At 40.3% G+C, this 20166-nt stretch overlaps 1 protein-coding gene across 4 annotated transcripts in view; it reads right to left on the reverse strand.

The window, feature by feature from the left end:
• The window catches only part of SLC36A4 (solute carrier family 36 member 4), a 219076-nt gene that overhangs the window by 177728 nt on the left and 21182 nt on the right, over nucleotides 1-20166 (reverse strand). For 2 of the 4 annotated variants that reach the window (XM_039520289.1, XM_039520288.1), the window contains exons 2-6: nucleotides 12796-12919; nucleotides 11830-11920; nucleotides 10371-10459; nucleotides 7572-7667; nucleotides 5873-5957 (exon numbers count right to left, since the gene is read on the reverse strand). In XM_039520289.1, coding sequence (XP_039376223.1) covers nucleotides 5873-5957; nucleotides 7572-7667; nucleotides 10371-10459; nucleotides 11830-11920; nucleotides 12796-12917 — 483 coding nt within the window. In that variant the 5' untranslated portion in view covers nucleotides 12918-12919. Of the gene's footprint in view, nucleotides 1-5872; nucleotides 5958-7571; nucleotides 7668-10370; nucleotides 10460-11829; nucleotides 11921-12795; nucleotides 12920-16131; nucleotides 16278-20166 lie in introns of those variants that run through there. The other 2 variants (XM_039520287.1, XM_039520290.1) reach the window with 2 other exon arrangements.

Consider the following 20166-nt stretch of genomic DNA (forward strand, 5'->3'; position numbering starts at 1 on the left):
GAAAAAATGGCTTCTGCTGAGCCATACACATTGCTTATTGAGGACGTAAGTTGTGTGTTGCTGGTGGAGTTTTTCTATAGCTGAAACTCACACCTGCACCTTCCTTGGATATTTAATGTTTCAGGCCAAAAGGTAAAAGTTTCAGAAAGTTATGAATAAATGAAAATAAAATGGAAATTTTGAAAACTCAGCTCCAACAGTCTCCCTGCTTAACCACTGTCATTAGGTCTGGTCTATACACATTTTTATTATTTATTTATTTTATTTTATTTTATTTTATTTTGGTAGTGATGCATCTATTTTGGCTAGGGGTGTGATTTTTTTTTAACCAAAATAAATATACCAGGATAAAGGCACTTATACCAGTATAACTTATTCCCTTTTCTGTATGAATAAAGCCAAGCTGGTAAAAAGCACCTTTATACTGGTAAAACTGCCTCTACCAGGAGACGGTGAGGGGTTGTAGTGCTTTAACTTTTCTGGTATAGTTAAAGTGGCACAACTTTTGTGTTTAGACAAAGCCTTAGGCAGTTTACTGTAGGCATCACGGAAGAGAATGGCTTTGAAAGAGGTCAGGGTAGTGGTTCTGCAAATGGATTCAGAGAGGGCATACAACATGGATGGGGTAGCCAAGGAGAGGTGAGCAAACAGGCTATGGAGGCTAACATTACTGACCGAGTGAAAGAAGCATGATATGATGACACAAGATTCAAGAGCAGACAAGAAAGGAAAACTTTTAATTTTGTTGCTCAGAATGAGTAACATGGAGGAGAGATTGGGTGAGACAGAGCAGCATGGAAAAACCACATTGAAATTTCAGTTCCTAACTTTGTGCTGTTCAGGCACAGGCTATTGTATCATTGCTAAACCTTTTCTTTGTGAGTAGGACTAAAAACCACCACTGAACTTTTAATATTTTCCTAAACAAGTCAACAAACATGAAATAGCAATGTGCATCCATTTCCCTGCCTTACATGCTGCATAGGGTGACATAAGTTTGCAATTGATTATGATTAGATGGACTGAATATGACTCAGCCTCTACCTAACCTACCCTCCTTCACAATATCAGACTCAATATCATCTTGGACAGTTATTCCTGCTAACAGTTGTTTTTAAGCTACTGCACTTTGCCTCTAGTGCGTCATTGCATTTCAGTTAGTCATACTGGGCAAAGGCACATCTAACATTACGCCTTGCCTTCTCTTTCCTATCACCAGAGCATAGTAACTTGCAAACATACTATCAGTTTAGACAATTCTCTCCACTCAAATGTCACACATAGTCAGTGGGCTCAGTGTTGTAAAAACGCATGGGCCTCCAATGCCCACATAATCTCTTCCTCCCAAAATCTCCATTATGATTAAGCATGCTCCAGATTTTCTCAATGATAAAATTCAGCTCAAGAATGTGTTACAATAAGGTACGTTTGCTATTGAGCATCATCTCTTGCCTTTATTTCACTGACACAAAGAAGGCTGGATTTCTACTAAAGAAAAGTGTCATCAGCTTTTAGAGAATTTCAACAAAGAACAGAATCTCAAGTTTGTTTTTATCTTGACCATACCATACATGAAGAGAAAGCTTAGTTGCAAAGTCAAGCACTCAAAAATTAGGAAGTGTCCGAATCAGGGTTGCTCACACTACCCTGTGTGTGTGCGCACTGTCTTTAGTTACAATGGTTGAGGTTTGGCAAAGTTATAAGCAACAAAATTTAGGGTCTTACAATGGGAAGTTTCAAGCAACCTCAATAGCTAGAACCAGAAGATGTGTGATGTATTTTATATGGAAGAAAACGGTATTGAATCCCTTACAGAATTGGAAAGACAAAGCAAACATTTAGACCTACTCACAATGCTTACCGTAGTTAGTAAATGCTTATTTAGAAGGGATTTGGACTGATGATGGCTCAGTACATATGCCAGGCTCTTTATAAAATATTTGTCAACCTTTTGTTTTGCAAGATAGCAAGACAGCAAACTCAACATAGCAAAATCCAAAGATTTTTGAGAAAGTACAAGGTTTTGGCCAAGATTTTGAAAATCAGAAGTCCTGAACACCCAAATGCTCCCATTAAGGCAAATTTAAAAAAATATTGGCCTTTCTGCTCATTTTAATTCGTTGAAAATTGTCTCTTCAGTTTACACCATTTATTCTCCGCCATTTTGTATTATTTAACTCTAATGATTTGTGGATGCAGGATGTACAAGAAATGCTACAGCCAATAAAGTTGCACAATTGAAAGGACTCAACTGATGCAGCATATGAAAAGTTATATTTACAAACATTTATCTGGCATCCACTACCCCAGTATCTGGGACTCCAAAGTAGTTAAGGATCAAACGTTTGTGTGAATTATTTACTTTATGCACAGATATTCCTGACCCGCTATGTCCCCACTGGAGATCTATTCATCATTTAAGGGGACACAGTTATGTGTTAACTTCAAAATAACTGAACAGTGATGCCACTCCAGCAAGACAGCATAGGGTATGTCTATGCTGAAATTAAACACCCCTGGCTGGCCCGTTTCAACTGGCTCAGGCTTGTGAGGCTCAGGTAGCAGGGCTGCATTGTAGACTTTTGGTCTCGGGCTGGAGCCCAGGCTCTGGGGTTCTCCCCTCTCAGGGGGTCCCAGAGCCCGGGCACTAGCCCAAGCCTAAATGTCTACACTGCAATTTCACAGCCCCATAGCCAAAGCCCTGTGAACCCAAGTCAGCTGACACAGGCCAGCCACAGGTGTTTAACTGAAGTATAGACATACGCAGAGAGACCAGTCAGCCCGTGTGACAGGCTCTGGTTCAAGCATTCCATTTTTATTATGGAGACAATGGTTGCAACTGTTTACATCAGCCTAGTCCTCAAATTTGGCACAATTACTCTTCACTGGAACACTGAAATTTCCATGTAACATTTAAAGAAAAATATTTACTAACTGTAGAGGAAATATTTTAAAAGGCTACTTAACTAATATTTCCCTTCCATTTTCCCTCTACACATTTCTTTGGCTTCCTCTAGCTAAACAGTCACAGTTCCCACACAAGCATATTCAGCTAACATCTCCAACATAAGCCAGTTTTGAAATTTTAAAATTAACACACAAGCTATTCTCCCATTCGGTATAATCAAATTGAGCTACACTAATATTAGCCAATGGAACTGTCCAACTCTGTCAGCTGTCTTGCTTCCCCAACTCACCATCTCCACTCCTTCCAGAGACCGCAGGGAGCTAAGCTACACAGCAGGGGATAGGGGAAGGTTGATAATGGGGCTTTGAGGGAGGGAAAGAAAGGAGAATGAGGCTTGTATGTGGAGGGAAGGGCTGAATGGGTTTGGGGAGCACAGCTGTGTAGGAGATCCCAGTGCCTTTGCACCAAGACTGATGTCAATGCAGAGACATGTGGCTCCCTAGTGCTTCAACCTCAGCTCTCCAGCCCACTACATAGCACCACTAGGGAAGCCAAGCTTGGAAATATCAGCTCTTCAAGGGCTCACCACGGTGTTGCTGTGCCAGTGCCCTGGGGGGGACAGGACAGCTGAGTCAGGAGTCGTCCAAACACTAATATAGCTTTGTGTGGAGGGAGCAGTGTCATGGCTGAGGTCATGAGGAGAGGAGAAATCAAGGTAATAGTGTTGGGTGAAAACTAATTATTTTGTGACTTTTAATGCTTGTGTTGATGGTATGTGCAAATAAGCAACTTAAATGCTTTTTCACAAAATTTGGCTTTGGGGAGAATCAATGAATTACATATTTAAAGTAGTACCAACTTATGTCCTTTGGTGCCCTCTACAGGACAGAGTTCTGCAATATAGCTCTTTGTGACTGTGAAGGAGACAGATTCTTATCTCCTTACCATACTGTGGAAGAAGAACTGCAATTCAAATCAAATTAATTGAAAAGTGAAATCTCTGAATTTTTGGTAAGTTTGATTCATTTACAGAGTATATTTCATATTTCCTTGAGGCTGTTTCTGTTGCCTAGGATTAATTTGTTACTGGATCTCTCCCCAGGGTTAAACTCCTGAGGAAAGGTAGCAAAGTATTTCTTGTGATGGCCCCTCTGTCTGAAATCCTGTAATAAATGACGATCCAATTTTAATGGCCTTAAGAAGTGATGCAAGACACAGCTGATTAGTCTTGTTTTTGCTTATCAGGTCAGTTAATAGGAAGTTGTCACTGGTAGGTAGCAGTGGGTCTGCTTACCTATTTGATGACAATTGTTTGGGCTTGAACTTTATACTATGATGGATGTAATAAAAAAAAAAATCACACTGAGAGGGTGGGGCCGGAGAAGGAAGAGACATACTACTGAAAATAATATGCACACTGAGATTACTAAGCATTAGAGTGGTAAAATAATTTTTTATAATATGGTCTCACAGCTACCGCATATCAGGTTCAGAGGCCCAAATCATAGAATGTATAAATTGCATATGCAGGTACTTGGCACTTTTATAGCACCTTACATCAGAGGATCTTAGAGCACTTCCCAAAACATGAAATAAAGCTCACAACACTCCTAAGAGAAAGGTAAGATACCTATGGACCACTTCAGCCACCAATGAAGTATAACCAGTAGAAATTTCAAAGCATACAGCTGTATTGCAGAATTGTCTAAGGTAGGACATTAAGAACATCATATCTGATTGAAATTGGAGGGGGACTGTAGGGTAATTACCCAAATTGAAATCTGTCAAGAAGCCCAGTGTTTAATGCCTCCATTCATTTGGAGGGAGTGCGGGACCTTGTAGAAATTTAATGTAGACAGGATCTAGCTTTATGTCTCATCTAAGAGATAATGGTTCTTTGGGTAACAGTTCAGCCCATTGCAAAAGTGTACAGTGCCATCTGCTGAATATCACCTGCAGCTCTCAGGTGTCTCATTGCGGTCTCCCATCCTAGTACTGAAATGGCCCAACCTTACTTAGCTTTTGGAGTCTAGCAGGATCACAGCATACTGTGATGTACTTACAGCAAGGCTGGTTGTTACTGAAGCAGAACAGCCTCATAATATACATGTAAATCAACCATTCCCATTTCACTCCGTGATATCTTACATTTGTGCAAAGGGAGGCTTCAGACACTCGCTGGAAGATACCATTAACCATAAACAATGTTGTCCATTTCCCCAGTTCTTTACAGAGTGCCTTTCCAATTGCCTAACAGCTTTTTCCATCTTCTGAGATGTGGCGCACACTGCTGCAGCGCTCAGAAAAGAAACTGCTTTGCATGTGTGCTCACACGAAGTACATAATTATAGTTAACTACAATCTTCAGGGCAGGGACTGTGTCTTTCTCTGCATTTGGAAACTTCTTGACACTATTTTGGACATAACTGCAAACTAAATAATAAATAAAAATTGCTACATATTGAGAGCAAGGTTGGGCCCAAGATCTGAATATGGAAAGAATATGTATATACTGTACAAGGGATTACACACGTTTTGGAGCACAAATCCTAAGAGTTTATGGTACACCACTGATTTTGTGCATGAAGAAACCATTCTCTCATTGTAAAATTTGGCAGAACTCCTTTTATCTTTCAAACACAGTTTAGCTGTGTGTAAAATAATTACGTTCCAGGGTTAAATTGTGGGATTAAGTGTTGAAATTTAAGAAAAACTGGAGGTCAATGATGTTGCAGCTGCTTACACAAGCGCTGGATTGAGTTTACCTACAAAGCAAGTGGGTCACTTTCTACAAAAGTTAATCAGTGAGGTATCTTTGGGGGAAAGAAAGGTAGCGCTTACACTATATGTATTCTCATTACGTGCATTCTATGAATCGTACATATGACATGGATGCAGAAAGGAAATAAAGCTGAAAATAAAAAGCTGCAAACAAAATTATTCCCATACAACGCATTTACTCACTTGTTTCACATTTTCTGCTAAGAACACAATATAAACGCTGCAAAATCCCAGTTGTGTAATCACAAGAAAAAAGTCAACGATACACCTAGGTGTGAGAAAAAACACATACACGCTGAAGTTATGATATTAAAAGGGTTTTCAAACAATTAAGCCATTTCCAAATGACATACATCTAGTGCTCCTTTTTATAGTGAGGTGGAAACAATAGTTTCAAAACACCACGTTAAACTCTGGCGCACTGCAAAGCAGGTTCTTCTGCAAACAAAACAAGACAAATAATTTCTTTAGCTAACATCAAGTAGATTCCAAGGTGATGAGTTTCTTAGAAATGCATAAAAAAGATAGATGGTTTACAATCACATACTTGTGGAAGTAGGGAAATGAAGAGATTTTTGTAAAACTATACTGTAGGAATATTAAAATATGTACCTATAAATTAATGCACATGTAAATCTTTTAGCAGGGAAAGCACCATATTAGGACTGTTGTGACAAGAGAACATGAAATGCCTGATACAGTCAAAATTATAGAAGTTTCAGCAATGTAAGATGACAGTTATTCTCAGTGCTTACCAAGTGATTCAATATGAATCAGTCCTGGGGTTTCAGTCAGATGAGAATTCACAAAAAAAATCTCTCACTTTATTTTTTTCTAACTGTGGTTCATATCATTTTTGGGAGGCATACATCAGAGGCTCTGGTGGACTGAGGACTGTTCCAGTGGAACTCTTCATATAAAGTTAAACATACACTAGAACTTTCTTTAGATAAATTATTATTTCTGCAGCAGAACTTCTCTGGAAACAGAATTACAGTTTATAGATTGTACTGTACCAAAGGATTTATGGGGCTTTCATCCTACCTTCACTTTAAACCAAATTTCCCTATAATTGGGTTCCATTGCATTCCTATAACATAACCACCAAAAATATCTGAAAAAAAATTAATTCACATTTTATACAATAACCATAACACACTGCACACTATTGCTGCATCCTTGAAAATAGTAGGGAAAAGACATTTTCATTGTTGAAAGAAGAAATTCTTTATATATGCTCATTAAAACAAATATATTTAACAGCTCTAAGGTTTTGGTTTTCATTATTATCTCACAATACCATTATTTAGTCTGCCCTACTATGACTCTTTTTTACAGATGGCAAAGGAAAATGACTGAGGTTCTCAAAGGGAAAAAAATTTCAGAGACAGACAACAAGCTATTAACATTTTTGTTTCATTAATGTGAAATATAATAAAGATCGAACACCAAATGCAATTTGCAGAGTAACATGTCAAAGAATAGGTTGCTCCCTTTCAGAATGGATATCTTATACTAGTCATTTAAGTATACACTACAGACTGCTTACAGTGAACATTTAATATGGAGAAATGTGTTTGTGGTAAAACAGAACTGAAATCCTAAATTGTTTCAATACATTAGAATGTGCAGAATGCAATTCTGGTTATACCAAATTTCTGCTCATAGAGTGAAACTGAAGTAAATTTTCTCCCACAGAACTTTAAAACTAAGTGCTTGACTGTGTGAATAACCCCTTCCACACAAGATTTATTACGGTATAAAGTTTTTGCTAACCCACGGAAAGCAATATCATTGGAGAAAGGTAAAATTCTAATGTTTCACAGTTTATCCATTCCTTTCAATATTTCATTTATTAAATTAAATGCTGCAACAACCTTACCTTCCCCAGGAAACTCTTTTCTGAAGACAGGTTAGGGGCCCTACTTCCATGGCGTAACTAACTGTGTCACTATACCCTAATGAGGTCTTTTTCAACCTGAAATGAAAGAATGGAGAGAAGTTGATAGAAAATGTCAAGGTGTAAAATATGATATACTCTGCCATAGCCTGAAAATGTTGTGGACCCCACAGGCTCAGTTATAGCAATTCTGGAACATCATTCAGTAGCTGTAGAAGGCCTGATCTGCTACTTGAAGTCAATCTTCAAGAACAGCATATACCTGTGCACTTTCAGCATCTAAACTATGATTCTGCTCTCAGTTAAGTCAATAGTGCAGGATCAGGTTTTTAAATCACAGGTGTCTTATGGCAGGTCTACACGAGCACTTACTGCACAGCTCGGTGGGGTGTAATTCTACAGTGCTCCAACATGCCGTGCACTGTCCCTATGGTCCCAGCTGATGTGAACTAAAAAGTTCTCAATAAAACTTTGACAGTACGTTAGTACGCGGCATGCTGAAGAACCGTAGATTTACACCTCAGCTTGTCATGCAGTAGATGCTCATGCAAACATACCCTGAGGGAATTGGTCTCCAGAAGGAGTAAATCCAAACATGGTGACCGACTTCAGGATTCTGGTGAGAGGTACAGATCCACCACACTTCAAAGTGAACCCTTTGCCTTATATCTATCTACAAATCCCATTTATGAACTAAGTAGAAATTACTGATTCATAAATTCAAAAGGCCAGCAGGGACCACTGCACTCATCTATTCTGACCTTCTGCATAACACAGACCAGAAGATTTCCCTGAAATCATTTTTGTTTGAACTAGAGCATATCTTTTAAAAATCATCCAATCTTGAAGAATCTGAGAATCTACCACAGCCCTTAGTAAATTGTCCCAATGATTAATTACCCTCACAGTTAAAAAATTACAATTTATTTCCCGTTTGAATTTGTCTAGCTTCAACTTCCAGACAATGGATCTTGTTCTACTTTTGTCCGCTACACCGAAGAGCCCATTATCAAATATTTGTTCTCTATGAAGATACTTACATATTGTGATCAAGTTGCCCCTTAACTTTCTCTTGATTAAGATAAATAGACTCTGGAAGCTCAATCCATTGCTATAAGGGATGTTTTCTAATACTTTAATCATTTTTGTGCATCTTCTCTGAACTTTCTCCAAATTATCAACAGATGAAGTAAGGCAGGATGCAATCCCCAGAGAGAGACTGTATCCCATTAAACTGGCCAAAAGGACAAGAATAATTATGTGTTTTAACCCATCAAATACATTTTCATTGTTCCTTTTCACTGAGACAGAAAACCAGCAATTGTGTTCAACCACATAACAATCCTATGCTTGACAATGAGATAGATATTTGTTAAGAAAAATCAATATTAGTTGTGAGATTCTAAGGAGATCCAACTGTGAATATGAGAGAGAAATACACACCTCCCCTCCAGGAGCATGACATTTGATTCCTCCACTACATCATTTTAATATATTTCTTTCAGAATCTAAATGTAAAAAAAATCTATTTTTTCCTCAAGCCAAGAAGATAGCAGTATAGTATTAATATCAATGCAATTTAGTAGTAATTCATACTCCACTCTCCATATAAGTGAGGTCATTTATAAAAATGAATGCTTTTCAAAAGTGATAACATTATAGTAAGAGTGGGAAATGTAGAAAATGCTTTGCACTTGCCATCCAGTTTTCTATTTTAACCAACTATTTACTCAATATGCCAAGCTGCTTAGCAATGTTTTTCTGGATCTGGCTAATAAGTGCCAATGCCACCAGTACAGTAGTTCCATCACTGAAAAAACCCTGTCTCTCTTGCTTTTCCTGTCAGAAGCAGATAAAGTACAGAATTTAAACTTAGGACCCTAGAGTAGCACACCTGCACTGGAACTAAAATCATCCCTTTGGATTACAAAGGTGTCTTTTCCCATACAGACTAGAAACATTGATCTGATATGAGCTCTGATACCGTTAAACATTTCCCATCCATTGACTTTGCACAAGGAAACTAGAAGGAATACCTTGTTTTCAAAAAGGTTCTTGACAATGGCACTTGATCATCCAGTCCTCTCAGCATTTTACTTTTTCTCCTCACACTGCCCAAAGGATGCCATATTTCAAAAAATGTTGGGAGGGTAGTAGGAGAGGGCATGTTAATTAGACTGAAATGTTTGTCATTTAAAATGTTCTGCCAGAAAAGCTGTTGCTTTTGGATTCTTCCCAAAATGCATTTGTCTCAGCCACTCACTTTTACTATTAGAGTGTTACTCTCTCCTTTCCTTTTGTATCCCATTTTCAATCTTTTTTTATGAGACTCTCTTTTCTCCATTCTCTCTCCTTGTTTTGTTCAGACTCCTTCACTCTTAAAATTAGGGCTAAACAACTAGAACTGCAGTGAGAGAGACTCAGGTTGTTTTCCATTTATGGGTATGGAATAAGGTGCAAATCTATCGAAGATGAACCAGCCTAGTTTAGAACACATGAACAGTAAGCAGAAAATGAACTGTATTTAAACAAATATTGTTCAAAGGCATTCTAGAAAAGATGATGCCAAATAATTAAGCATTCCTGCATGCCAGCTAGAAGCCATCATTGGTAGTTACACCAAAAGAAGTTACATGCCCCTTCCTCCTAGGCTCTGACAGATACCTCTGAAGAGATTATTAGAGCACCAAGACATTTTGCAGACCAAAGACATAAAATGAAATAGAGTAAGAAATTCAGGGAATTCAGGTGCTATAATGTAACAAATAGCTCCACATTTACCTCTGACACAGATGGTGGCTGCATCGTACCAAAATGTGCATACAATGAACAGATACAACTCCTATAAGCACAAGGCTGATTGGTCCAAGCTATATGGAGAAAAAAAGTAGGAAATGGGATGTAAATACCTGGAACCCTGTAAGAAGAGTAATTTTCACAGAAATATACAAGAGGAAAAACCACTTAAAATAACATTTCGCATTTTAACAAATAAGGATCACCTCCATAAAAGTTAGAAACAAATATGGTAAATAGAAAAACAACTAAGTACTGCAAGTCCAAAGAAGTTTTTATTGCTAGTTTACTTAGGACTCATGTGACTTTTACATCATGTGACTTTCCCTTTGTTCACCATCCCATCTTTTGCTCAGATGGGATGGTGAACAAAGGGAAAGTAGTAAATGTGGGTGCAGATTTCATCCCAATATCCACAATTTCACAGAAATATTTGCCATGAAAAATTTGTCACACAAAAAATATGTGATTTTGCACATTTCTAAATAATGGTTTCAAACATCTTATTGTCATCAATGCTAAGGTTTTTTTTTTTTTAATTACAAGTCAGCATAATTGGTGCTGCTCAGTAGAGAAGATGATATGGTCCCTGTCCAGAGGACCTAAATACAATGATACATATTACAGATAAGGGAAAATACTAGGACTGGTTGAAAAATTTTCATCAGAGCTATATTTTGGAGAGAAAATTGGATTTTTGACTAAACATTTTGCACAAAGAGTATCTGTTTTTGACAGAAAAATTCTAATTTTTTTTTAACCAAGCATCCAGAAACTGAAAAATGTTCAATTTTCAGCCAGAAATGGAACATTTTGATTTGGAAATGCTACCACACTGCCTCAAGGGAGTTTTACTTTGGGTGCCTTATGCCCTCATTCTCCTCTATGGGCCAGGCTGTCCAAATGGACTATGTCTGCCATGATGCAAAATGGCCATGAGGTTTCCATGAACCATCTCATCAGATCGGCAAGATGGAAGATCCTGGTGCATCATAGGAGATGTACTCCAAGTAAGGAGCCCAATCCATAGAAGAGAAGGAGGAAATGAGGACCCAAACTACAACTCACATTAGGCACGATGGGAGCATTTCTGAACCAAAAGTTTTCGGTTTTCAATTTTTCACAGAAAGTTCACAGAATTTTCTTCAGGAAACAAAAACAACACACACACACACTTTTCCAATCAGGTCTAGAAAATGCAGTGTATAGAGATTAAGATTACATAGTGAGCCAATGGCCAGTTCAGGAATGCCAAATCCTAGTCTCCAGTTCTAACTAGACTCTGGAAAGGAAAACTAACATGATGCCCTGTTCAAGTTGATATTGAAATAATAGGTCACATAATCAAGTTATCTAGATTTTAGTTTTATCACTCTGAACTGCAGAGATGTGATAGAGTTTTCTATGTATCTCTTCCACATGTAAGAGGGAAAAAAGCTCTTACCACAATGCCTGCATTTTTTATCGCAAGTGGAAGCCCTAGAAGCCCAGTTCCAATGTTTCCTTTGAGGAGATGAGTAAGTGTTTGCACAAACCTGAAAATACAAATAATACAGAGTCACAGTGGCACCTCTGAACAACATTCAGATAGCTTTTCACCAATCAGTTTATAGAATGTAAAGATAAAATTTATAAGCTTTAAATGTTTCAAGATGATCAAGGCAGTCTTGTGAAAGATACATAGGAGCCTCCAAGCAAAAATAGATGGGATGCTCCTATCAGGGTCTGGATTTAAGTTCTGAGGGACTGAAGCCAGGTTTTCTCCGGGGAGTGATCCCTGATCTGGAATTCACTACAACTGTTGGTTCAAAACCTGGATTTCATCTGAATTGTGAGGTGAGACTCTCCTTTTGCCTGAGAGAGGAGCAACTAAGTGCAACAGGCTGATGCTGTGCTGATTTTTGCCTAAACTATTTTTAAAAAGTTATGCCTTTTAAATGGTTGTAGATGCAACCAGGAGCCTGACAAAGAATAACTTAAAAATATATCAAAGAAAACTTTTTCAGACCCCCAAATTAATCTACATTCAGGTTCATTAAGCTTTATTTCCAAGGTCTTCTGGATGCTTCCCATATAATTTAAATAGTCTTAAAATAAATTTGATGTGTTTTGTAATAAGAGCTCCTTGGATCCTGAGCAACTCATACTCTTAATATACAGTGCAATCATTCAAAAAAAATGTCTATTTTATAATTAGTACACTGTCAAATTCTGGAAATTGAGGGCCTATCCGAAATAGTCCTAAACCAGAGCTTGGCTTACCAAAAAACTGTCTGTGTGGATTCCCAGAGCAGAATCATAAAGCCATACTACAGTCATGGGGAAATCTCTTAAAAGCACAGGGATATTTCCAAAGAACAAGTCAAATGTAATAAATTTTAAAGAGAATGACATTTAAAACAGTACATACGTAATGCCCTCTTGATTATCAAGTTGGTAATGCTTCTCAACTGGCAACAATTCATTTTCGTGCTCATCATCAGAGATGCTGTCCGAATTCTGTTCTCCAATTAAAGGCTTCATTACTTCCATGTCTGTACAGTACAAGAAACCATTTTAGTACTATGACCAAATTTAGAAATATTCAGTAAATAAAACAGTTCCTTATCTTTTTCTATAACTGTTCTTCTTCAGGATGTATTGCACTTGTCCATTCCATTGTAGGTGTGTGCTTGGTCAACGTGAAAACTGAAAACCACTTTAGTCAGGAACTTCGGGTGAGGTCAAAGGAAAACTCTGTCTCTAAAGATTATTGTATAAGGAGGTTCTGATAGTAAGGTTTGCAGTTCCCCTACTTTCTTGGCTGAGGTAATAGCAATCAAGGACACCACCTTCACAGAAAGGTGTAGCAGAGAATAGGTTGCCAGCAGCTCAAAGAGCGGATCCATCAACTTTGCTAGAACTAAATTTAAGTTCCGTGAGGGAACCTGGGTGTGTACCTGTGGATATGATCTGTCCAAACCATTCAGAAAGCTGATGATCATAGAGTTCGAAAAAAGTGATCGGTTATCAATGGAAGAGTGGAAAGCTGAGACACCCACCAAGTGGACTCTGATGGAACTGAACAGCTAACCCTTATTATTTCAGAAACAAAAGACCGTCCAATATAAGGTGAATATGAGCTTGAGCTGGGGAAACGCCTTTCTGGGTGAAGCAAATGGGAGATCACATCTGCGTCTCGTGGGAGTGACAATGGAGATCTGACAATGGAGGGCTAGTAGAGTCAAGAACCAATGTTGATGGGACCATGCTGGGGCTACTAGTATAAGATGAGTAAGATCTTGCTTGACTTTAAACACGACTTTGAACAGAAGCAGAACTGACAGGAAGGCATACAGCAGGCCTTTTGACTAGGGGAGAAGGAAATCATCTGTCAATGAACCCGTGGCGGTGACTCAGAAACAAAAAACATGATGTTTTGTTTTCTCTTATTGCAAATAGGTCCATGTGGGGAAACCCCCAGCAGTGAAAAATTGACCTGGATACATCTGGACAAAGAGACCACTTGCGGTGATTTGTGAACGACCTGCTTAGGTGGTCTGCCCCCACCCCCCCGCCATATGCCTCCTGCCCCCAAGAGGTTCCCAGAGCCCATCCCATCAGCTTTGTGCCCCCACTCTGAGCAGTCCCCAGAGCCCACCCTCCCGGCCTCGTGCCCCCCAGCCTCGTGTCCCCAGCGTCCATCCACCCCCCAGCCTCATGCCCCTCACCCCAGAGCCCCCACCCTAGTCTCATGCTCCTCACCCCCAAGCAGTCTCCAGAGCCCCACACACAGACCCTGGCCTCATGCCAACTGCTCCTAAGTGGTCCCTGGATCCCCTCACCCTGGCCTCATGTCCTTCCCACCCCTGTCCTTCAGGGCAAGTCTCTGGAGCCCTGTCCAGCCCTCCCTTGCCCCAACTGGCCTCTTTCTCTCCTCAGTCCGCTTCCAGTTACCCACTTCTGCCACATCCTGGCCTCCCTCCATCTCCCCAGGGTTGCTATCTGGAGTCCCCTTGGTCCCTTCCACTACCTGGAGCCTCCTTACAAAGGGGCATTGCACTGCTAGCTGGATCACAGTCCAACAGCTTCATCTCCTGGCTCTGAGCTCAAAAGTACTCAAATATTCACACCCTGCTTTGCTGTCCAGATCCTAGCCCATACCCATTCCTCTCCCCCCTTCCACGTCCCATCTCTGCTACTTGGCTCAATTGCAGACATGGAGGAACATACGGTGGTGGGGGCAGAAGCGAGCAGCAATGCCAGGTGGCTCTGTGCATCCCCATTTCAGTTTAGGGCAGTGGTTCCCAAACTTTAACAACCTGTGAACCCCTTTCACTAAAATGTCAAGTCTCGCAAACCCCCTCCTAAAAATGACTATTTCCAGGGATTTTCTCCTTTACCCGAGTATAAATTATAAAAACAGTGATCTTGGAAATATAAAATTTGTTTTTAAGACATGCTTATTAAACACTATCATTACAGTATTTTTATTACATTATGAAAATGCAACACTCTTCCCAGATCTCACTTTCATAGCTTGTATCACTTTCCAGTCCTTCTGAATCATGTGGCATAGGCCACTACTGCAGAGAGGAAACCTGATTTCACTGATCATTCATTTATAACAATCTAAAACTACTTTCACTTTGCTACAAATTATTTTACCTTTCATCCTTAGAGAAAAGTAATTGGATTGGTGTGCACACCTATCTAATAAGTTTAGTACCAATGCTGGATGCTTTACATGATGGGCAGTTTCTCTGGTTACCATTTTTTCCAACCATATTTAAGAGATAGTAGCAAGACAATTTGGTTCATTTTCATAAAGAACCCAACTGCAACTTACTCAAAAATTGTGTTCATAATGTCATTCAGCAGCAGCAAAGATAAAGCATTTATTTAAAAAAAAATTCAATTTCAATTTTTAGCATAATTACCACATTCTAGAGGACACTTATCACCATTAGTATGCCAGATGCTCTCTGTCTGGGCACACAGTGGTGTAACTGACAACTAATGTTTTTATGCAGGACTCCTGCTCCTAGTTATGGGAGACGGTTGGAGGAACTACGCAGGGGTGGGGGAGAAGAGACAACTATGAACAGAGATATCAGTAGCCATTAGCATCATGATGGTTCTGGTAGTTATGAAGTATGCAGTGGCACTTTTAACTTTTGCACGTCCTGGGGAGAAAGGAATGTAGCACAGGAATGTTCAGTTTAAAGGACACTCCTTGAAGAGATGTTGCCTGTGGGGCCTAAAACAGGTAATAGGTGCCATTGGAGTCAAGGAGGACTTTTGCCAGTGTAAACAGCTCCATCTGAGGCACATCATCTCAGCCTTCTCAAACTGGGGCTTGAGCCCCATTTACAAAAACTTTAAAAAAAAAAAAAAAAAAAGGACATTACTTCCAGTTCAGAGGGAGTTTGTTTGACTTGTGTTAACTAGATCAATTAAATAATCTTCCTGTCTTTTGAAGGTGCACCCCTTCAGTTTTAGGAAATGCCAGAAAAAATACCTCCGGCAAGCAAAAGCTAATCTCAATCCTATCTGCCTGCTATGCTGTGATAAAGAGAACACTTACAAATAGACAGATCATGGAAATGCTCTTTAATCCCCAGCATTAGGAAAAAAGTTTTAAACATCTCTTTACAACTGGGAACATTTCAATTTGCATCAAATATAGTAGCACTTTTCACTCTTGTCCATAAATTGTATAATATAATATGCCAAAGAAACTGAATCTTTTCAGTAGTAATCTCACCTAGGTGTAAACTGCTGTTTGGGGCATGAAAACATTTTCCTAGAACTGTCACATTCATCTGTAACCTTTTGCTACTCTTTTCCTTCTGACTGTCAACTCAGACTTCTGTGATGATCATCAAAATTCTGCTCTTGTCATCCAGAAGATGCGGCATCTTCCACTGACACTAGTTTATACCAGAGAATGAATTTCAAAAGATGAAAGTAAATATATCTTTTCTTCAATCCAGGGCTGGCACCGAGACCTTTTATGGTACGTGAATACCGAGCTGTAGGTTTTCAGGATGGAGCTTACCACATAACTTTTTTTACATCAGGTCTTCAGCAACAGACTTAGTGGACTCAGACTTAAATGTTGACAACATTATACCTTTTCCTGAACTTCACTGGCCTCTCATTCTGTCCCCTCCAAGAAAATCTTTAATTAACTGTCTATTTAGAAACATTTGGGCTGACATTTTCAAGAGAGAGCTTTTGTTTTTGTTTTTTAATATTAAGGAAGTTCCAATGAAGACAAGTTATTTGTCCCTCAGAAATTTGTCTCCCGTTGCTTATTCCTCACATAAAACCACATATTGATCCAAGAGTTGTTTTCAATACTATCCTCTTTATTGTTATTTTTATCACCATACCATCTAGGAGTCCAAGACATGAATCAGAACCCCTTCATGCTAGGTGCTGTACAAAAAGATGGTACCTGCCCCAAAGAGCTTACAATCCAAGTACACAACAACAAGAGACAACAGGATGGGAGTACCAGGAAATAATGAGACACTATCAGTCAGCATGCTAAACCATGGTCTCAGTGCACCAACAGCGCAACCATTGTCCATATTTTGTAGGCAACACAGCAAAAGCGATTTTAAGGAGGGATCTGAAGGAGGATAATGAGGTAGTTTTGCAGATGTTTATGGGGGAGCTCCTCCCAAGCGTGAGGAGCAGTATCAGAGAAAGCACAAAAGTGCCTATTTGAAAATTTAACAAGTGAGCGATCGAGGCTGGCATCACTGGCCAGATGTGGGAGTTGACATCTCAGTAGCGTAAGAGATTATAGGTAGGGCAATGATAGGCTGTGAAGGACCTTAAAAGCAAAAACAAGAAGTTTATGTTTGATACGATAGAGAACGGGGAGCCAGAGGAGAGATGGAGAGAGGGGGGTGACATGGTCTAAGTGATGTGCTAGGAAAGTGATCTTTGAACCAGCATTCTGAATGCACGTGAGTTGGGCAAGATTGCATTTGTCAAGGCCAGAGAAAAGGATGTTTCAGTAATCAAGATGTAAGATGATGAGAGCCTGGACAACAGTTCTAGCTGTGTGGATGGATAAGAAAGGCCATAACTTAGAGATGTTATGCAGAAAGACTATGCAAGATTTAGACTTATCCTAGATGTAAGAACCTAGAAAGAAGTCCAAATAAAAAAACCATGCCCAGATTATTGGCCTGAGTGACAGGCAGGGTGGCGGAGAAGGAAGGTAGCGGAACATGGGGGAAGAAGGGAAGATTAAGACCTGTTTTAGCCATGTTGAGCTTGAACTGACCCCTACGTATCCACAAAGAGATGCCAGAGAAACAGAGATTTTTAATTTGCACAGAAAGACAGGGCTAAAGCAGCTCAGCATCTGTGCAAGTTGTCAGCATAGAGATGGCAGTTAAATTTGTGCATGCAGATGAGATTGCCAGAGATAAAGTGCAGAGGGAGATGAGAAGGAAACCAAGGAAAGAGCCCTGTGGAAACCCCACAGAGAGTTGGAGAGGGGATTAGGAGGATCTTCTGGAGGAATGATTAGAGAGGTAGAGTAGAACCAGCAAAGGACAGAGGGTTTGGCTACACTTGCAGCTGTACAGCGCTGGGAGTTAAAGCTGTCTTTGTACAGCTGAGTAGGGAAAGTGCTGCAGTGTGGCCACACTGACAGCTACCAGCACTGCAGTGTGGCCACATCTGCAGCATTTGCAGCGGCATTGGGAGTGGTACATTATGGGCAGCTATCCCAGCGTTCAAGTGGCTGCAACGTGCTTTTCAAAAGAGTGGGGTGGGGTGGAGTGGAGTGTGACAGGGAGCATGGGGGAGACAGAGAGAGTGGATTTTTGGAGCTGACACTGTGTCAGCTCCCCGCCTTGCAAGTTCTGACCCCTTCCCCCACCCCTCTCTCATTCACTAAATGCAAATAGCCTTCTTTGTTTTTTTCCTCACAGACCAGATAAGCAGCTGCTCTGAAACGGACCCCGTGCTGCTTCTCTCCTCAAGCAAACACTAGCTGTGGACATTCCAAAGGGATCCCCCTGCCTGCCTCTGCTCATTCACTGCAAACAGGAGCTGTGTTTGTTTTTTAGATAAGCAGCTCCAGGATCCCCAAGTTCACAACAAAAGAAAGAGAGGCATCACAACAAAACAAAGTGTGTTATCTTTACTTAAATGCATTATGGGAAGGTTCCAGAGGTCAGTTACAGCATAGTAAGATTAATCACTATTCTCTTTATTCCTCTCGTCGAGGTGGAGTACATGCAGCGCTGTAGCCAGGGAGATACAGCGCTGTATGTGCCTTGCCAGTGTGGACAGGGAGTAAGTTACAGCGCTGTAAAGCCACCACCAGCGCTGTAACTCTCAAGTGTAGCCAAGCCCAGAGTCACAGACGCGAAGGAAGGACAAGATGGATGGATCTAGACTGTTCTCAGTGGTACCAGACGACAGAACAAGGAGTAATGGTCTCAAGTTGCAGTGGGGGAGGTTTAGGTTAGATATTAGGAAAAACTTTTTCACTACGAGGGTGTTGAAGCACTGGAATGGGTTACCTAGGGAGGTGGTGGAATCTCCTTCCTTAGAGGTTTTTAAGGTCAGGCTTGACAAAGCCCTGGCTGGGATGATTTAGTTGGGGACTGGTCCTGCTTTGAGCACAGGGTTGAACTAGATGATCTCCTGAGGTCCCTTCCAACCCTGAGATTCTATGATTCTAAGATTTCAAGAAGAACAGTATGGTCTATGGTATCTAAGCCAACTGACAGGTAAAGGAGGAGGAGAATGGAGTACTGATTCTGAGCTGGGCTAGGAAGAAGTCATTAGAAGCTTTGGTAGAAGCAGTTTCATTTGAGCACTGGGGTGAAAGCCAGACTGTAGAGGGTCTAGGATGGAACTGAAAGAGGAACTTCAGACAGAAATTGTAGAGAGTGCATTCGAAGAGCACAGACATGAAACAGAGAAGAGACATGAGTGATAGTTGGAGAGGTAAGTCGGATCACGGGTGGAAGGTTTTTTAAGATGGGTGATGCTAAAGCATGCTTATATTGTGAAGGGATAGAACCAGGGGAAAATGAGAGATTAAAAAAAGAATATGGGAGAGAATGAGCGTGGGCCTGAGAGAGATCAGGAGATGGGATAAGATGGGATCTCAGGGGCACATGGAGAGGCAAAAGGAGATAAGCAAATGAGAAACTTCCATGTCTGTCACAAGGGAGAAGGAGGAGAGAGTTATAGGAGGGGAAGAGAAGGCAAGCCAAGGTGAGGAGAAAGGATCACATTTTATTTTGTCAGTTTTCTCTTGGAAGAAATTAGTGAGCTCCTATTCAGAGGGGAAAAAAAGTGGAAGTAGAAGGAGGGGAGGGGTTGAAGAGGGTTTGAAGAATGAGTCAAAGGTGCTGAAAAGCTGCCTGGGATCACGAGCATGTAATTCAATTAAATTGGCGATGTAGAATTGTTTAGCTAGGAAAATGACAGAACTAAAGGAGGAGAGAAAAAATCTGTAAGCTTGGTCACAGGATTTCCATCAGAGACACTCTGCAGTACAAGAGCAGAGGAAGCAAATGTTGGGGGTGAGCTGGTGCTGGGGTATGACATGGCAGACCTTGCAATGGGAGAGACAGGAAGAAGAGTCCAGGGTGGAGGAGTCTTGACTTAGTTTACTGGAGAAGTTAGATTGCATTAGCATGAGCAGAGCTAACCACCTCAAGAAAGTCCACTCAAAAGCCTCAACTACTGCAACATCTTCCTCTCCCCATGAAACCCACATTGCCTCACTCTAGTCTACACAAAATGTTACATT

This window comes from Mauremys reevesii, linkage group 1, assembly GCF_016161935.1.
Source record: "Mauremys reevesii isolate NIE-2019 linkage group 1, ASM1616193v1, whole genome shotgun sequence".
NCBI classification, from domain to species: Eukaryota; Metazoa; Chordata; order Testudines; family Geoemydidae; genus Mauremys; species Mauremys reevesii.